The 21034-nt window shown below is 41.0% G+C and overlaps 1 protein-coding gene across 3 annotated transcripts in view; it reads right to left on the reverse strand.

The window, feature by feature from the left end:
• LOC106958354 (FH1/FH2 domain-containing protein 3-like) overlaps window positions 1-19263 on the reverse strand; it is an 81698-nt gene extending 62435 nt beyond the window's left edge. Inside the window, exons 1-3 of one of the 3 annotated variants that reach the window (XM_015050211.1) lie at window positions 18716-19259; window positions 10754-10863; window positions 6970-7037 (exon numbers count right to left, since the gene is read on the reverse strand). In XM_015050211.1, the coding sequence (XP_014905697.1) occupies window positions 6970-7037; window positions 10754-10863; window positions 18716-18880 (343 nt within the window). In that variant the 5' untranslated portion in view covers window positions 18881-19259. Of the gene's footprint in view, window positions 1-6969; window positions 7038-10753; window positions 10864-18715 lie in introns of all 3 variants that reach the window. The other 2 variants (XM_015050209.1, XM_015050210.1) reach the window with 2 other exon arrangements.
• Between the last annotated feature and the right edge of the window lie 1771 nt (window positions 19264-21034).

Raw genomic sequence — 21034 nt, forward strand, 5'->3', positions numbered from 1 at the left:
AGTGCCATTAGCAGGCCTTATCGCCGCCCTCAGGAGGACGACACAGTACAACCGATGTTGGAAACAGCTGTTTCAACTCATTGTGCTGCATGCTAACAATGCACTGTTGCCACTACCACTGTGAAGCTATCAGCAGCATCTACCCCTAATAGCACTTCAGACCACCCTGTCCGTAAGCCCCTATTTACAAAGATTTCCAATTGTATAACTCGCTGATGCCGTCAAATCCTCAAAATACAACCGTTCGGGTTTTGAGACACAGTGGGATCTTTGTGCTTTCCTTACCTGCGTGTCATTTCAACGTTTGGATGGAAGTGTGACGGCAGGGGTGTTTTGTTTTTAGGGTGCAGGGAATCTTGTTAGGGGCTGAGAAGGTGGGCAGCGAACTTGAGAGCAACCCTCGGGTTTTCAGGGTTTTCGGCCAAGCCTGCCCAGTTTGTGTTATGTAACGGCGCGAAGAGAGGAAGTCAAACTCCAGCTCGACCCTTTTACCGCCCCACTGTTCCTCTGTGATCCTGTGGGGGGTGATTAGGGATGGGATAATTGGGGGGGGCAGAAATCCAAGAGTGGGAAGCCAAATTTTTTGCGAAGAGGGCTGAATTCCACGACACGGTGCCAAGGGATTGAACAGACTCCAAAAGAAACACATGCGAGGCCCTTTGTTCTGCAGTCGAACTCTTTTGTTTCACCTGCTGCACCTCTCATTACGGGGAGCTTTACCTGTCAGAGAACATCACCTCTTCTTACTTTATCACATGAATTACCGAGAATCCCTTCGCTTCGGGAAGGCCTGGGAAATGAGGCTGCATGGGAAACACAGAGCATTTTGTCCCACCGTATTTAACTCAGCACCTGCACATACGACAACTATATAAAAATTTGACATCATTTTACTTTATGGACATCTTTTATGTCTAAATCACATTGTTTTGACAACTGCAAGTACTCGTTTACCAAAGCATCAGCAAAAACACCTGATACCGTGAAACCACTTCGGAAGAGTGTGTTTTACATTACAGGTGTCCCGCTCACAAAACACAAAACTTGCATTTCGAAATACAAGTCTATTTCTAATCTGGCACAATAACTTTCTACAAACACAAAGAACTACAACAAGGTAATGTTTTCAAGTTTTGGATGAAGATAATTTTTCTCACTGCTTGTTCATCTGACAGTGTTTATGATGAACAGTCATGAATGTTCATGGTGAGAATCACTAACTACAAAGTTAGCTGTGCAAACCCTGAAGCGCCGATCATAAACATTAGTTCCTGCTAACGCTACGCCACGTGATATTTAGCAGAAGCTAAGGCTAAACGTTAATTTCAACCATGTTGACACCCACCGTCTGTCAATGACACATGTATTATAACATATTATTTCAACCTCAACAGGAAAAATATTGTTTTTGTACCTTTCTGTGCAGTTTGTGAGCTTCAGGAGGTGATGCTGTGGAACAGACCTTTCACTCACGGTTTAAGTTTTACAGCTGTTGACTATTTTGACGATTGCTAACATTGACCATGTTTTCAGTGAGAAAAAATCCAAGACTTTAGTAGACCTTAAAGTGTTTACCATCACTCTACAAGCTCTAGCTCTGCAGTGATGCATTATGGGTACAGAATAAATGAGAACTGCTGTGCAAGCAGTACTTCCCCTCTGGAGTTGCCCACGGTGAGAGGCGCCGGGCAGAAGTGGGCATACTTGTTGCCCCCCATCTTGGCGCCTGTACGTTGGGGTTTACCCCGGTGAACGAGAGGGTATCCCTCCACCTACGGGTAGGGGGACTGGTTCTGACTGTTGTCTGTGCTTACGGGCCGAACAGCAGTTCAGATTACCCACCCTTCTTGGAGTCCTTAGAGGGGGTACTGGAGAGTCCCCCTCTTGGGGACTCCGCAGTTCTACTGGGGGGCTTCAACACTCACGTGGGCAATGACAGTGAGACCTGGAGGGGCATGGTTGGGAGGAACCCCCCTGATCTGAACTCGAGTGGTGTTCTGCTTTGGGTCATGACCGAAAGAACGAGATCACGGATATAAGGGGCCGAAATGGGTTTCCTCCGCAGGGTGGCTGGGTTTCTCCCTTAGAGATAGGGTGAGAAGCTCGGTCATCCGGGAGGGACTCAGAGTAGAGCCGCTGCTCCTCCACGTCGAGAGGAGCCAGTTGAGGTGGCTCGGGCATCTGGTAAGGAAGCCTCCTGGACACCTCCCTTGTGAGGTGTTCCAGGCACGTCCCACCAGGAGGAGGCATCGGGGAAGACCCAGGACACACTGGAGGGACTATGTCTCTCGGCTGGCCTGGAAACGCTTTGAGGTTCCCCCGGAGGAGCTGGAAGAAGTGGCTGGGGAGAGGGAAGTCTGGGCCTCCCTTCTGAAGCTGCTGCCCACGCGACCCGACCCCGGATAAGCGGCAGAAAATGGATGGATGGATGGATGGATGGATGGATGCTGTGCAAGCAGTCTTCCACCTACTTCGAAAATCGAGGGCACAAACATAAATGACTAACAACTTGAAGAATTCCTAACCATCGATAACCAAAACGTCAATACAGATGTGGAGCTTAATCAAATTAAAGTTTATAAAACAACCAAGTAAAGTACACCCGGTGCACTCCGTACGATGCCAACGTTTCATTAAGACAATCTTGCAGAGTTAAAGGCAGCTGTCAAGACATTTTGTTTGAAGCCACAATAAAATCATGAATAAAGCTGAGGCTGAGCACAAACAATCTTAGATTAAGCTAGCAGCTGAAAAACAAAATCTAAATTTTTTGGGCCGTGTTTTAAAAAAGATGGGTCACAGATAAGATTTTTTTTAAAGGTTTTATTGGCTCTATTGGCCTTTATTTGATAGTTAGTTAACAGGAAAGTGGGTAACGAGAGAGGGGGAAGACATGCGGCTAAGGTCACCAGGCCGGGAATCGAACCTGTGACAGCCACTCGAGGACTGAGGCCTGTGGGTTGTGCTTAACTCCTGCGCCACCACAGCACCCTGATAAGATTTTTTTAATAGATGAATTAGGTTCTATATTCTAATCCAAGCATGGAAGCATGTAGTGTCTGTCACTACTAATAACAGTGAAGCATCCCACACATGGATAAAAATCACAAACTTTCTGGTGCTACTTTAGCAATATTTAAAAGAAATGTTTGCAGTATTTGCCCTAATTAAGGACGAAAATTTGACTTTTTGTTCCTCGATCATGGACAACAACTGGACATCAAGTAAGGATTAGGCAGAAATGTAAGAAATACTGACCCCTGCAGGTGGGAGTTATCAGTCACATAGACCCAGAATCATTGACCATTTTGGAGGAAAATTTGCAGAAGCACTTTACCTTACAAATAAATCATTTTCCATATGTGATGGTTTGAAAGACAGGGAAGCCAAATGGTGAATTTACTGGTGTGAACTGGTAAAGTCTGCAGCCAGTTCACACTTTATTGAATCTTTGTTTTTAATCTGTCCTCTCTGGCTTACTGTTTTAAAAAAAAAAGAATAATAGTATCTAATATCTAATAATATCTACGAAATTCTATGTCACACTTTTCTTATGTAGCATGGATGGTGTTGTGGGTTTTTTATTTTTATTTTAAAGTTATTTTATTTTTAAGCCACTGAATGCTGATGTCAAAAAAATATATTTTTCCCCACTGTTTCTGTTACGTTTACCCTTTTCCAAACTTTTTCTTTCTCCTAACTTGAAGCTCTGACGTTGACTACGCAGTTCAACGTTGAGAAGGTGACAAAAAGGAACAATTCACCATTTTTCCCACCCCACACACACACACTCACTCCAGTGGATCCCTAAAGCCTCCTCCTGCGTCTAGCCATTAGACGTGTTGACGTTCAGAGCTCTACATGTTTCTGTGCCGTCAAGGCTTTCTAAAGATAACACCTCGGCGTCATTCCACCTCTTTACACCCTCCTAACGCACAACAACCCTGCTGTGAAAGAGACAACTAAAATTAAACCTCAAACAGGAGAGAGCGTACACGGGTATAAATCTGAAGAGGAAAAATAATGAGCTCCTGGTTAAGCTAAAGCTGACACCTTGGATATCGGATACCCGCCTGCGTGAAAAAGACAAAACAGCCAGATTCCCTCGTGGGACGAAAAGCGTCTCTTTCTGTATGCAGAGTGGAGTTTGTCCCAAAAATGAACCTGGCCGTTTTGCTGACCTGACCACTGTTTCCCCTCTTTTCTTTTTTTTCATCTACAACATAAAACCTCATTAGCTCACGCATACACTGCCACACAATCACACACACACACACCAGCGAGCTTCTTTAATCCCAAGAAGGGAAGCCTGCATGTAATTTGATCTTTCCACGGCAGTGCTAAGAAATTCTCAGGAGAGCCGTGTTTTCCGTAGTCATGCTGTGGGTTTGTTTTTTTGTTTTGTTTTGTTTTTTCTCACACGTATGAAAAGAGACAAGCGGCGCACCGAGGAAGGCCGCAGGTTCTCCCTCATGTCCGACATCGATGCGAAAAACGGCAAGCGGAGCTGAGGCGATTCGTGGAAAACCGTTCGTACGGCACAACCAATCGCACGAGTCGTTTAACCCGAACCCGAACGCACGGCTCGCAATCGTCTGCCCAGCGACCACCGAGCGTCCTCCCCACGCAAACAATCTGGACATGACAGATTTTTCATTTAGCGGAGAGTCGGTTGACCGCTACCGAGGGGATTTCAAGGTCAAGAGTCAGAGGGATTACAGAAAGTCAAATGAGCGAAGATCTGCTGAGTGAATGGATCTGTGTGGCTCGTTTAAAGTGTTTGTTTATTGCAACATGACAAGCATACAGGTTTCATTATATGGAGAGCTAAAAGGGACAAAATTGAAAATAATAAATGCATCAGCATATCATTAATTAAATATACCATGAATTAAAATAAATGTCTAATTGATATATCTGATTCTGGATCGGATTTCAGGTCAATTATCGAGAATTATCTCTACTGCTATTGATCCGTCTGATGCGATAAATATTGTTACCGATTTATTGTCCAGCTCTACATCACCATGAAATAACTTTAGCTGTCAAAATCGTCCATTAAAGTCGAGAGGCGGGGCTAATCCTGCATCTGTTCACCTCCACTAATATCAGCCTCATTTTTTTATTTTTTGTGCAACAAAATTAATAAATAAATTGTCTATTAAATACATTTTTACAACAATTATCCCATGGAACATTTAGCTAATCATTTATTATGTATTTTTTTTTATATGTCATAAAAAATACATTTCAACCATTTAGGTTGATATTCAGTGTTGCTTTAACACAGACTGCTATTTACTGAAGCCGTTCAAAAATATAATACATCAAATATTATAAGGAAGAGCCTTTTATCAGAAGAGACCAGAGATTGGTTTTCCAGCGTGAGAGAGATTTATCTGTGCACGGTTACGACCCGTTGTAAACCTATGGGATCAGAGTTTATACGTACAGAAACCGAATCTGACATTTTTACTAGACTTTGCAAAACGCATAAAATATCTAATATTCTAAAATCAGTCTCATAATTTTGATGCAGCTTGTTCAACTGGATTTAAAAAAAATCTCCTTGAATAATGTCAAATATTTATTATTTTCCTACATGAGCAACTTTTCTCTCCCCGACATCCGACGCCCCGGTTTGGAGCGACCTTTCACCTCGTCACGTTCTCAGCCAATTGGCTAGAGCGATTCTGTGATCCAGATTTAGCACGGCTATCAGTGGCACGGAGAATGTTGGCCAGTCATGGAGGAAGCAGAAGAGAAGCGTTTACCAGGAAGAAAGAAAGTGAAAACCTGCGGAATCCTTCGTGATTACAGAGCAGCATTTTGGTTCTAATTTAAAGTCAAAGTGTCGTTCCTAAACATTATTCAAAACCTTATTGTGGAAAGTGGCACATACTTGAACATTTATTTAGTACAATAAATCTAAACAACCACCTGGGATTCTCCATCTCCTTTATTTATATAGTTTGTGTTGTTACATTTTTACTCCCCTCGCTGCCACCTGACATCTGCCAGCTTGGTTTTTGTATTGCTAATTAGCTAGCATAAAAAATGGATGAATTTTAGTTTGGAAATGGAGAAAATTTGTACATTGTCCTCTGAAATTAACTGAATATGTAAGGGTCTACAATCTCCATGAAATACAAATAGCAACTGACGTTTAGTGCTACATGAGCTAACGGTGCTAATAGAAACATCGCTAATCGTGGAGAAGTTTGAAATATTGAATAAATCCTTCTCTTCGGGTTTTGAAAAGTAAAATAGATTTTTAACTCTTCCTGTCTCAACCATTTTTGATTGTCATTGATTGTGTTTATTAAAGACATATCCAAAAAAGCTAAAATCAGTAGCTAACAGGTGCTAAGGGTGCTAATAAAAGCGTTACTAGTTACAAGGAACTTTAAAATGCCAACTAAATCCTTTCCTCTGGATTTGGAAAAAATAAAAGAGATTTTAAGTCTCTCTTTCTCCCAGTTGTATTCGAATGTTACTAATTGTGAGTCACATCCAAAACAGCTAAAATCAGTAGCTAACAGTTAGCCAAAGCTACAGAGGAACTGGAGATATGACATCACCAATATTTGATTTGTGCATCTCTATTCTCTAAAACTCTACAGTAAAAGGAGTGGTGAGCTGCAGTGAGATCACACCTGCCTCAAAGGTTTCACTGCCAATTTAAATCAGTTCACAACCAGTTTTTTTTTTTTTTTTTTTAAATGATGTTAAAATTACAGAAGTTTTCACACACTAATCAACGCCGCATATGATAGCGCTTTACAGGCTTTTAAAAGTACCTCAAACACACGGTGTGATGTGTGTATTTTTAGGAGTCGGTGTTTCAGATGATGTGCGTGTGTGTGTGTGTGTGTGTGTGTGTGTGCGTGTGTGTGCGTGTGTGTGTGAGAGCGTCAGGAGAAATAAAGAGTTTCACACAAAAGCAGAAGCTCATCATGCAGCACTCACCGATGCAGGCGTGGACACGGACGGTCAGCTGGGTCCGCAAAACAACACTGTGCTTCTTCCCTCTGGACCTGAAACAGTGGAGGGGGAAACAAATCAACCATAAAAATTACAAATAAATTGATTTTTTTTTTTTTTTTGGACACATGTAATAATTTATGTTTGCTGTGTGGGAAGCGACAGGTTTTGTATTTTGCAGACAGACAGTGACCTGCATCAAATTTGCGCCCCTATACTGATACACATCTGAACCTGGAGATTAGACAGCAGAAACGCAAGGAGACACAACAAACATTTACACACACACACACACACACACACGCAAAAAAAAATAAACCTCTGCATGCCAACATGTTGATGTGCGTTCATATACACACTCAGCAAGACATCCCCTGATCTTTCCGGACGAATCAGTGTCTTCCATCGCCAACGTGATAAAATCGAACAAAAGCAGGGAAAGCACCGCTCTGACAGTGTGTGCTGCTGCAGTGCCGCTACTTATGCAAAACCAAGCAGAGAAGCAAAATATAAAGAAGAGAGCAGACAGATTTCTGTTATCAGCTGGGAAGTGAAGGAAAATATCAACACAATCTGTCAAAGTGTTCTCTATATTCTGTTATGTTAGCAAAGCAACAATAATGCGGCGTAGAAAAACTTAAAGTGGATTTAAAAAATGCAGCATTAGAGATCAGAGACTCAGTCTGGTTCAGATTTATTTTTAATGTTTTAATTGGTACAAAGGAAGATTAAAAAAAAATAAAAAAACAGCTCAGAAGGAGATCAGAGCACGACATAATCTCACAGCGATTTTCTTTCACAGGCCTTCGGACGCTGAGCTGTCCGTGCCGTGAAGGGACTTTGTTTACTGCGAGCTGCGGTGAGCGGCGTCCCGCCACAGCTGGAGTCCCGACGCATATTTGACTTGTGGGAAAATTCGGAGTGAAAATCTGGTGACCAAAATGCTTCATCATGTATGAGAAGCTGCAATTCTCTGGCCAAAGGGGTATTTATTTCCTTCTTCCATCCATCTTAGAAGTTGAAATATTTAGTATGACAATAATCAAGGTAAAACCATTTATTTTTTGCGCGCGTTGTGTGTGTAATATAAAACGGGGATTTGTCAAACGCAGGTATTGGAATTCCCCATTACGTAGCTGAACAAAGAGCCACGTCCAATCAGGAATTAGCCTCGCCACATGTTGTTGATTTTCAAAATAGTTACGAGATCTTAAACTAGAGAACACAAATTAAACCATAAAATAAACAGATTTAAAAAAAAAAGTCACTGACTGTGAACAATTTACAAATTTGAAAAAGTGTCCATCTTAAAGAGTGATCATACAAATTATTATTCACCTGTCCGTCCTCTGGACACGTGGGCACACAGGGACTAAGAAATGTACACATGGAAACAAGTAGGCATACAAATAGACACGAAGAACATCGCTCATCTGGGGGGACAGCCAGCACCGACCACGCCGTCCCCAAACAGATCAACATACCTCAACTCTCCACAAACACACAATGTCCCAACCGCACACAAACAGCCCCCCATTAGCAGCTGCCGTGTGTGTGTGTGTGTGTGTGTGTGTGTGTGTGTGTGCATGTGATACTCAGGGGTCTAACGGGAACACGCTTCAGGCGCAAAAAACAAAACCAGACAACAAAAAAGTTCCTCTAAAGTGTGGTTTAATTAATTTGCTAAAGTTGGCAGGGGTTGCTTGTTAAGCTAGGAATTAGCTAAGCTAGCAAACGTGGTTAAACGCATTCATGATTGTTTCGGGTTTTCAAACGTACTGCTGCTTACGAAGTATCTTATGTGTAGTTTCTAGTGCAAATATCTTAGTTTTGTCTCATTTCAGGTGTACTAACTCGCAAGTAACTTTCCAGTAAGATATAGGAGCTTGTGTTAAGTCAATAATTCCTTAATTTGATTTTTTTTTTAAAGTACTAGCTCCCCTGACAGATTTCTAAACTTATTACATGGGGGAAAAAAGTCTTGTTATAAGTGAAGGCATCTGCCAGTGAAACTAGAACTTTATTATCAATGTTAATAAATGATTGACTTAAAACAAGGTCCAGGGTCTTGCTGAAAAGTAAATTGTCAGTTTAATGTCTTAATTTAAATGTACTGAAATACACTGGAAAGCAAGACAAAATCACTTTGTTTTTGTTTTTTCCTACAGTGTGCTCAATGTTTTTTATTTTTATGTCACTGAATATCTTCCTAACCTCACCAAACTATTTCCAATTATAGAGAGAGAGAAAAAAAACACAAGCTATTAAGACTAACTATGCTAAAATGACATGATTTGTTTGGCTGGTCTTGAAAACGGGGCTGTGACAATAACAAAACTCTGAAAATGTTTCCTAGTCACGTGTCTTTGGAAGGCAGATGTATCTGTAATAGTCATCGTTTCTAATGAAGATGAAAACATTGAGTGAAACCGAGTCTAACGCTGACAGATTACGATGCTTAGATCACGACTGGAAGATTTCCAACAGCTTGATTTCTCTTTCTTGTAAGAAAAAAAGAAAGAGAAGTAAGCTGTCTTTGAGCCAGCTGACCATCAGTGCACGGCAACAGATGGGAGAAGGCCAGCGCTGCGATACTCTTGACTCTTAATGGCTTTGACCAAAAATTATAAAGAACTGAACTTTTTTTTAAAATATATACTAAGACAAAATGACTTCAGGCAATGTCTGTGCAGAAGTTCTTCTAATAAATCTCGCTCTTCGTTGCTATGATATTCAAATTGAGAAAACTTTATTAATCCCAAGGCCGTGCATTCACCTGACACTCATCCACTAACCAGAGTCAGACTAATTTAACAAAAATGTGGCTTAAATAAAACAAAAGATAAACACAATAGAAAAACAGCATTAGTAGAAAGATAAATTAACACATTTTTTGCAGTATTTTTTGTAAATATGTTAAACATATTTATTTATTTTCTTTTTGTAAAGGTTTGATGTTTTTCTATATGTTAAACCTAAAAATAGGAGTGAAATTGTTCTTGAATTGAAACATAAAAACAGGTTTCCTGTTGCAGTTGTATAAAAAAAAGAAAGAAAAAAGCAAACAAACAAAAAATATTAATCAAAATATTAATTTTTTGGGATTGTTTCCGTTTGATTACGAGAAAAGGAAAAAAAAAAGATGACTCCTCGGATTGTAAAAGGTTGCTGACTCTTAGTCTGGAGTATAAAATCCTAATAAATTACATTGGATTTGTGGTTGCAAGTGACAAAGTGTGGAAAATCTCAGTGGGTATTAATACCCTCGCAAATGGTAACGAATGTTCTCATAGTTTCAGGTTTTATAGCAAATCCTGAAGCCTCCAGGGAGAGGTTTCTCCTGGCTCTAAACAGAAGCACAAACTGGAAAACTACAGCGATATACGTGACCACGTTTTTGTTTTGTTTTTTTTGCTACAATTTAGTGTCAGCACAACCTGTCCTTTATACCTTCCAGTTTTGATTTTTTTCTTTCTTTTACTACACTAAAGGCCAGTATGTCATTTATTAAAAGAAGAAAAAGAAAACCAAAAAAACAGAGAGAAGAGTTATTGCTCTGGAAAGGAGGGCACATCTGACCTGCTTTACAGAGTGCTTCATACTTTCCATGAACTTGTGCTTCCAAAAAAAAAAAAAAAAAAATCCACATCCAGCAGCTTGCGATTCTGCTCGTTATGTGAGAAAAGAAGGAACTCGGAGGACATGTTTTGTGAGGGGCAGAGTGGCGGAAGAGGCTTTGACTCGTTGCGGTGCGGCGATGAGGCCTTACCCTGCGTCGTCCGCCTGAAACCCCTCCAGCTCGTCCCGTTGCTCGGCCAGCGAGGACTCCAGGTCCAGGTAGGTCCCATTGTGGGACAGCTGAAGCGTACAATCATCGAGCTGCAAGGACACGAGAAAGAAACAGTCGTCATGAAAAACACCTGACGAAAGACAGAAATCGAACCAAAAACAACCAAAAGCATCTCGTGGCGCCCATTTAAACTCAACTCAAACCTCGCTTTCGGCCGCCGGAAAAGGCTTGTAAAGCCCATGTGGTGATTGACGCAGACGACAGGGCCCACTTTTCAAGCGGTCACTTACTTGCGTGTATTTATGTTTCACATCCCTTGAATGAGAAGAAACAATGTGAGCCTCTGAAATAAAGCCGCTTTATTGGTTCCAACAAACGCCGTGTACAAGTTGCCGGTGGAGGAGCGGCGGCCGCTTGCGGCGGTGGGGGATCTGCTTTTGGCATCACGGCGGAGCTGCTGAGGGAATTAACTCGTAATAAAAGCTGCAGGGACGTGAAACCAAAACCAGAGTGGAACACAGAGCGAAGGGGCAGCTTTTAGAGCATGTAAATACCAGCTGCGGGAAATGTGACACTTGAGTTTTGTTTAAATTCGTATTAGGCGTGAAGATTCAGCATTTTTATCTGTGAACGGGGCGCAAGGGGTTTCAAAACCTTCCTCACATGTATACGAGTTAGCACATTCTGTTTCTCGTACAAAAAAAAAAAATATATATATATATATATATATATATATAAAATAAAAACTCTGATCTCGCACCCAGACGCTGTTCAATCGGCAAAAAAAAAAAAATTAAAAAAATAACACAGTCAAAAGATTGACTGTGTTTTGGTGCTGGGTTTGGAGCCAGGTGCACGGCCACATATCTGCACCCCACCAGTGCGGATCTCTTATGAACGCAGTCACAAGTTGGGAGCAGGTGCAAACAACTATCGGAGACTCACAAAAAGCAGCTTACGTCATTGTTGCAGCGGAGAGCCTGGGAGTGTCTCGCCGTAGTTCCTGGTTAAAAGCCGTTCGTATCAAAACCTTCCAGACGTCTGGTTCTGGTTCTGCTAACCCCAGAACCAGAACCAAACATGAGGAAGCAGCATCCAGCTTCTACGCACCAGAAATCCAGAAGAAAAATCTAGAAAACAGCTGAAACACTGTCTAGAGTTGCCTTTGATCAACTTGATGTGCCTTTGCTTGATGATTCTGATGTTGACGTTTGATAAAATGTAATGTTTGTTGCTTGTTTCATAATTGATGACTTTATGACTTTTTTTTTTTTTTTACATTGTAAGGCACTTTGAACCGGGTTGTCTGTCGCTGAAATGTGCGATACAAACAAACTTGACTTGGAGATCAGAGGAGTCATCCATCGGTATTTAGCAGGTTGGTGGTATCGTTGGGAATATCACAAGCTTAGGTGTGCCGCCAATAAACCCACACACACACACACACACACACACCTCCATAGCCGACCATTCGAGTGGCCTGATGACACTTTGTGACCAGGGCAAAACCTACTCCTGCTCCCCGTCTGTCCGTCCCTCCCTTTCACGCAGAAACGGGACAGGGCTGTCGGACGGACTCGCAGCATAAATATAACCCTGGCTATATTTACTCTGTTCTGAGGCAAGCGTGCACTCGGGGCGTAGAGGGTGGGTGAGTCCACAAGGACCTCAAGTCAAATGGGGGCACAACCAGGACATAGACCAACGTTAGCATGTTGTTGTTTGATTTTGACATGTCCAGATCGAAAACCTTTTTCATAGAAAAAAAAGGTGCTTTTTTTTTTTACTGGCTCTCCAGTTAATAGTTAGAACTTGTACATTTTTCAACAACACCATTGCATTTACAGATATTTTTCAAACACTACTGCAACAGGACTGTGCTGTTGTTGTTTCATACAGTAGAAAATGAAAAAGAGAACAAATTGTCATTATTCATTGGTGCTGATAGTTTGGGTGTTTAGGTGTTTAGTTTTGGCCAACTAAACACCTGTGATTTGTGTATTTTCTCAAACAAAGAACACAGTGGTAGGTAGCAAAACACAAAAGAAGCATAGGATTGCAAAAGAACATTTTTACGAAAGAAAAGTTAGCATAAAAACAGGGACACAGAATGCTAAAGCTAGCTTAGCATCATGTTCAGATAAAACCATGTTTTTAGAGGGTTGTGGGGGGTGGAGGTTGGTGTTCACGACAACATTAGGTCAGTGTTAATGGAAAAAAAGTGAAGCAGTTTATAAATTGTTTTCTCTGCACATTTCAACAAAAATAATATTTACGGGTTGTTTACAGAAAGTGTCAGAATTTTATTCTATGGCCAAAATGATCCTGGTTTGCGGAGCTTCATGAAAGAGAAATCTGAGATTTCATGTCTAAAATCAGATACAGCACAGTGCGGTAAGGTGAATCCACGTACAGTTAATCCCAAACCTGAAACCATTGTTGTTCACACTGTCTATGTGTGTGAGAACTGGTAAATCTGACCAGGACTGGGACAAAAGGAGTGGAAACAACAAGTGGGGGGGTTTCATGTCCTGTCCCACTGCCCTAGTTTTTTTTTTTTTTTTTTTTGCTGCAGTGGGAATTAGACAAAAGCATTTTTAATCCCATTCCACAGTCGTTCTCCAACATCACCTTAATTTTCACCTCTTCAGAAATTCACCGGTCAGGTTTTTTTTTTTATAACTGATCTCTTTTTTTTTTTTTCTTTAAAGGTTTGATTATTCCAATTTTGGACCTTTCAATTGTTTGTTTTTTTTTCTCTATTTTTTTTCCTTTTTCTTTTTTTTTAATCCAAAAAGGCAATTACTTGCAGGTTATGTAAACAAGGTAAAAAAAGAAAATGCAATAGTGGGAGTTCTTAGTTTTAAAGCCCTAATGAATGGGGGGAGGTGGACTAAAAAATTTATATAGAAAATGTCAAGTGCAGATAATAATCAAATCAAATTTTACTTGATTGATTCTGATTTTTGACCTATTGAAAGAAGCATCTCTACTGGAATCTGTGGTCTGCAAATCAAATATGGCAGAGACTTTATGCTTTGATGCATTAATGATAATAATCTTATAATTCCATCATTTTCTGATGGATTCAAAACTCCTACATCATCCACCGCAGCACCCACGACCTCCCTCATCTCTTCTATGTCACATAATCTGTCAAATAACAAGATCAAGAAAACATCACAAACACACTGCTCAGTTCCCAACGCACCCAAAGCCAGTCTCTTCCTATGAACACCTGTCTCAGGTGATGCAGGTACTAATGTAACAAAAACAAGACTCGCTGTTTGCAGACGGAAGAGAGTCGGCTCCACAAAACGGGGGCCAGAGGAACATAGTGACCGATCTGCTTTACACCCATTCAATCAAATTCTCCCAGAAGGAGTGAAGCAAAGAGAGGAAGAAGAAAAAAAGAAAAGACAGGAGGGCGAGAGGGGCGGGATGTAATTACTTCCATGTTAAAATAACACCCAGCCTGCCGATGATCGCTGTGAGTCGACAGTTATAGATGCCCTTACGTAATTTAGCCGGCGACTTTTAGAGACGCAGGAGATTCTGTTCTATAAAGAGCGTAGGGGGGCAGGGCTTTTCCATGTGGCCATTAAGTCTCTGAGGGCTGCTTTAACAAGAGCTACTCGCTAATTCAATAAAAGTCGAGCTCTGAAGTGCAGGATTTACTGTTTTGTTTTGGGGGTTTTTTGTAGGGGAAGGGAGTTCCTTATTGTAAAAGTATGCAGCATCCTGCAAAAGTATTCATGCCCCTGGGGCGCGTTGTGTGGCAGTACGTCTGCACACTTCAGCGCATTTTACTGGGAAACTGTTTGGCGGACAAACGCATAAATGAAACGCACTGCTCAACTTCCCAATACACCGTCAGCCAAAGCCAGTCTCTTCCGATAAACAACTTGTCTCGGGTGATGCAGGTGTCAATGTAACAAAAACAATAATGTAACAATTGTGCATTCTTGGAAGACAAGAACGCACAATTTTCAATTTGTTTACAGTGAAAGTCTTTTTTTTCCTCCCACAATTTTTAGCTTTAATGCCCATTTATTTTGATCAAATGAGGGGAGCGACATTTTGGGGAGGGCCTTGAGCTACATTTGGATTCTTAATAAAAATCTTCAGAAGTCACCTCATTAGTGGAGAGCTTCAAACCTGTGTGTAATCGAAGAACAATCTGCAACAGGAAAATCATTTTTGAGGGTCGACTTTAAAAATGAAAATGTTACGTTCAGGTGTACGTGCGAACCCATCCCCACCGTGAGACATGACAGTTTGAGCTGTTGTGGCCAAAACAATGCGTAAACTCTACCTTGATCCCAATGAAATTCACTAAAGTTTGCTGTTGTGATGGTACAAGATATGAAAAAAGTACCGCTGCAGCGGACCGAAACCCGTCCACTGATGTGTTTCTCTTTGATGATGATTTATCCGAACTCTTCTGACAGAAGGGAAAGAGCAGTTTGGACCAAGCAACACATCCAAGGCTCTCCGATTTAGCCCTAGCAACCCGGGCTGTGTGTTTATACTTGTGTTTGGTCAGAGAGGTGGAAGAGGACATAGAGGAAGAGGTCAGGAAAACCACAGCGCCCAAAGTGAGGAGAACAAAGTGTCGCAAGGATCCAGGCCACGGCCACAGGAATTCTGGGACAAGTGACCTATACTTTACATGCAACCGAGCCAGTCGAGCGCAGAATTCTCCCATCACAGCATAATAACACAGGGAGAAAAGTTCAGGAAGTTTAGGTACAGTGAGAGGAAAAGGCCACTTTATAAGACTGAGAAATAACCCAATAAGCGAAACAAATCACTTAAAAAAAAGTGTCATTTTTCAGATTTTCCCATGTTATCTCCAGAGTAAATCCTTAAAAAGCACCAAAGTTCGGATCCCGACTAAGCGACGGGGAAAAGAGCAGCGATTCCATCCCATCCCTATAATCTAAGCACAATATCCAGTTGCCATAGCACACGGTCTTCCTCCGTGATGGGAATAAAATTGCAAACACAAACACAGACTGCACCATCTGTCCTTGCATAAGTTGTAATCATAAGCTTTTCTGTGCTGTGGGCTATTTTTCATTTGTTTTGTGGCTTTTAAGGATCGGGCAGCACAAGATCCACTGGTTTTGGAAAAAGCCATTCTGCTGTCGAGTGCTGGCTCGCCGACGGGGTCATGCGGCAGAACTTCAAACTCCCCGAGTCTCCCGTTGATTTTCAATTTAAACTTTACTGTCTGCTTATGTGAAAATAAGTAAGTGGGCGTATAATAAGGTCTGCATCACTTTTGATGGCTCGCCTGGGTGAGTTCTGGGCATCGGCCGGTTACCGATACCAAGGTACTAAAGAGTTACGATGTAAAAACCAATGAAATTCTCCATCATGCAATCGTACGGTACAACGAGCTTTCAATGAGATGCCAGAGAATGCACCACCAGAGTTCCCCACTTGTTGGTCAGCATTAGCAGCTAGCTTAGAGATGGCTGCTACAGCTTATGCACAAGAGACAAGATTGACCACTTGGGATTACATTGTACTATTGAAAGTATTTACTTGAAGGCTTTCTTCAAGGTTTAGCAGTGTGTTTTATGTGACTTTTTTGTTAGATTGTTATATCTGCGAGGTTAGACACTAATCAATCAGCAATTTTTTTTAAAAAAAAAAGCTTGAATTGCCGATTGGTTGATGCCTTTTTTTTTTCTTTTTTTTTTTGCTGCTGCTGAAATGTTGCTAAATACAGAAAGAACAACAGTGGGGTGACTACTGCCAAATGTGAACATGAAGGCATGACCCATTGGGTGGGTCTATCAGCCAACCCTCTCTCAGAGTACAGTGACTAATTTTTAGACCTTAAGGAGGTAGAAAAGATCGGCTTCACGTTTGACCACTCACAGAAGTCCCCAAATTAACCCTTTCATGCATGGTCACTGCAGTGGACAGCTATCTAAAAATAATTTTCTTGTGGATTTTTGTGTTATAAATGCACACAGACCACTTAAGTGGACAGTAATGCATCATAAAATACAGTGTCAACTTCTGGCCATAAGCTGCAAATGCAAGAAATAATTTTTGTTAAATCCAATATGGCCGACAGACAAAAAAGCATGGAACTGACCCGGTCCCCACTTCTACTGTAGACGATTCTTGCAGGTAAAAATATATATTGTGACATCACCTAACCCCTGAAGAACAATATTACTGATGTATTTCTCAAATAACAACTTTGTATTTGAAGAAAATTACAACTGATCACCTAAAACAAATAAAATAAAATAAACTTTTTTACTAAATGCCTTAAGAAAATAAAATAAAAAAATTGGAAAAAAAATCCTGACACAAAGGAACATAATTCATGCATGAAAGGGTAAAGGAAATCAGATCCGATTTATCGGCTGGGCCATTTATTGACACACCCCTAATCTCTACTCTAATTTTCCTACAAGGTATTCTACAGGGTTAAGCTCAAGGAACACCAGTTGTGACCGGCTATTCATGCACATGAAGATCAACCATTTACATGGGAGTAAAAAAATCAATTGCAGGAAATTGCTAGCGGTCTGCGAGGCGACGTTACCTTCAATGTGTTCTAACTGCTGTGCACATCATCCGCAAACTTGACTTGGTGTTGGGAAATATATCGAACAATTGTCATTCCAATACACTCTCTGCAGTATCATAACCACAAAGAGCAGCCAAAATGTAATATTGGGTAGGTTGTTATGTTTTATTTTAGATACTGTGCAGGACAATTCGATTTTCCAGTGATATTTGTGGCTATATCCCACATATATCCAAAAACGTCTTCTAATATCATGCAACCCAAATCAGAGATCGGCAGGTCAAGTGTTTTCTAAAAAGGGATATTTTTCCTCTTGTTCATCAAGAGCTAAGAACTTCCACTGTTTTTATTTCTAAAAATACTTTAACTCAGAGCATACACTTTAATAAACTTTTTTTTTTAGCTTAATTACATATGAGTATAAAGTTTAGGAACACATGCTTTGACAAAGAAATAGAAACCAACTTTGCCAAAGAACCTGCAGCAGAATCTCTGAGTTCTGATGTTATTTTAAAACATCAGTCAGAACAGAAACTGCCAGTCAGACCTCAAAGAAAATCAGAAACCGGCTCATCTCTAGTAATAACTCTAAGAAATGTCTGTGTTCATACCAATATCAAGTGGAAACCATGTTATTTTTACTCGATTCTGTCATCCCTCGAGAATGTCATACCAGCCACTGCCTGGCGAGATCATGTGTTCCAGTCGGCCTTGTCAGTGAGGAATGCACCGTTTTGTTTCAACTTCATCTTTTTTTTCACCCCATCAAAACGGCCCTAAAGCTGCATCTCTCCTGCTCCGACACGCTCCTCCGACTGATTGGGGTTGCTGGGCGCCTGAGCAGTGGGACCGTCACTTGGGGCCAGAGAGGAGTGGGACAGCTCGGGGTATATCTAGTCGCCCTGTTGCGTTTGCAGCCACCTGTTAGAGTGACGAGCAGAGCACAGATATGCAGCAATCGGGTTATTAGTGACCCCGGCTCTTTTTATAACCTTCCTGCGACCGCCCCTGGATATTTAATCTCTTATAAGTGAAGGCAGTGTTTCGAAGCTGCTGAAGGCTTTGTGGCAACCTTGTTTCATTCCACAGATTGGAGTCACTTGTGTTCTGAAAATAGCCTCTGAATGCTGGTTGCTGGAGTTTATTTGCAGGAGCCTTGGAGGGGAGAAAAACAGAAGTCCAAAAACTCCATGTGGTTCTGCTCTAATTTTCCCCAAACACATCCAAACGTTAAAAACATAAACACGCTCATACTCTACCACAGATTTCTGTCAGATCAACTCACCAACTTTCCATGGTTTGCTTTGTTTTTTGTTTGTTTGTTTGTTTGTTTCCATAAGGGAAGGTGATTCCAGCCCTGTTTACCAAAGGGATTATCCTACCTTGTGTGGAGCTTTGAGGAGCCGGTGGACGCCCGCTAGCTGGTTGATGAGGGGGATGTCCTCCCTGAAGGTGTACACCGGGGGTCTGGTCGGCTCTGGAAAGTTAGTGCTGTTGAACGGATCGGTGTCATCTAAAAACTGAACCCTGCAGACGAACGTGGCCATGCTGCATCCATGCAAGTGGCTTCTTCTGAGGGGACGGACGGGGCAGGGTAGAGGGTAGGAGGGCAGTCGAGGGGGTTTTGGGGAGGGGGGCGGTGGGAGAAGCCGGAGCGCTCCTCAGCCGGTTAGCGACAACAAATCCCCGTCGCCAAGAGCGCCCGGAGCGAAGTGCCGGAGAGATGCAATCGGGACAACTACGTCGCCCTTTCCCCGTCTGCGGCGAGGCTCGCTCGGTCCTGAGCTGTCGGGAGTTATTCTCGGAGAGGCAGGTGGCCGGTGATGAAGAGGAGGGAGCAAAGCGGAGAGTGAAGGATCAGCGCAGCCTGGCTGGGACAGCCGGTCTGCTGTATGTCTGAGCCTAAATCCACCCCACCCCTCTCTGAGTGAGCTGTGTCTATTTTCCCCTCTGCCCTCCTCTTCCTCCTCCTCCCTCACTCTCCTGCTTTCCAGTGGCTTCCTCCATGAAAATCATCTGAGCACTAATCCGATCTCAAACAACAACAGTAAAACATTTTAAACAGAATAATAATAATAATAATAATAATAATAATAATAATAATAATAATAATGAGGGGTTTCGGGATAACATTTAGGGTTCGAAATTTGGTAATCTATACTGATTTATTTTGGCTGTAATTTATTCATTTATTCATGTTATTTATTAACACCAGAACTTTGTTTTGAACGTTATTCCTGTGAAAAATTGATCTCTGGCGACATCTTGTGGCCACACCTTGCAGCTGCAGTCTCTTTAGTCACTGTGGCATTACAGCAAACTGCGTTGAACTTTATTGGTATTTTCTATACTTGGACCAACAAAAAGTTGTACAAACTGTGTTTTTTTGCTTGGTAGATTTTTTTATTTTTTTATTTTTTTGCTGCGAACTAATGGATAAGTATATCACTCTGCTGTTTTTGAATGACCAAATTCCTCTTTACTAAAATCTGTATTCAATTTTAAAGATAATAAAATATATGATCGATTTTAAGTAACTTTCAATTAGTTTAAAAATATAATTTTGAAATTATAAACTCAAAATCAAAAAATCAATAATGCCTATGAAAAATCGGTGAAAATAGTTGATTCTATCTTTTAAAAAAAAGTGTGAAAAGCATATCAGTATCGCAATGCTGCCATCTGCTGGTTAATGAAGCTATTCTGATTACGCAGGACTCAAATTTATCAACACCTTAAAACGATAAGCCGCTGAACATTAAAGCCTAAAGCTTTTACAAACCTCAGTAGAAACTGAGTAGGGTTACAGGTTAAACACAAAGCACAATAATATTATTTTTTTTAACTAGTCATAATTAATACTGAAGATGCTGGCCGTCTGGTCTGGCAGCTAAAAATAGCGTCAACTTCCTGAGTAATTAAAGAGAAGAATTGGAAAAATATCTCCTTCATACCACAAGGGGGCAGAAACTCTCTGTTTTAACCGGAGCTAAATTAAGCGAGTTGGTTGGAAAGCTTAAACTAAAACTTATAAAAGTCAAAAGTTTTCTCACATATCCACTGCAGTTTCATTTAGGAGGCTTTCCGATACAGATGGGAATTATTCTAACACCGAGCTGTGATTGGATTTCATCACCAATCTGAATACAGCTGCAATCACAGGAAAACATTATGAAGATTGAATAAATAGGGTCGTTAGAATATATTTTTCAAACCCAATAAATATTTCACAGAATTTTCACCTGTAGCAGAGTTAATGTTTCTAACAGCGGCATGTTTTTAATCTATATTTTTTGCCCCAAATTTCTAGGAATGCCAGATGATTTTTCAGGGCAGAAAGTTAAATAAAAAAATAAAAAAAATTATATATATATATATATATATATATATATATATATATATATATATATATATATATATATATATATATACCAACTCAACAGTTTCCAGGCAAATGCATGGCGTAAATAACTCACTTATCAGAGAATCCTGTTCTATTCTCGTTTTACACCGAGTAAGTGAGTAAGTGACAAAGTCCAGTTTCGGCAGATTTTGCTGAGGATCTGGCAGCTCCTCTTTCAACCTTTGGACACGTGGCTTGTGGCGTTTCTGCCTGGTCAGACAGGCGTAGCTGCGTCAGGTTTTTCTCTGATTTTTGTTTCCTCTGTTTTGAAATTTCTTTCAAAATGAAATGTCGGTAT

Source organism: Poecilia latipinna, unplaced genomic scaffold (genome assembly GCF_001443285.1).
Source record: "Poecilia latipinna isolate Pla-1442-1.1 unplaced genomic scaffold, P_latipinna-1.0 Scaffold980, whole genome shotgun sequence".
Classification (NCBI taxonomy): Eukaryota; Metazoa; Chordata; class Actinopteri; order Cyprinodontiformes; family Poeciliidae; genus Poecilia; species Poecilia latipinna.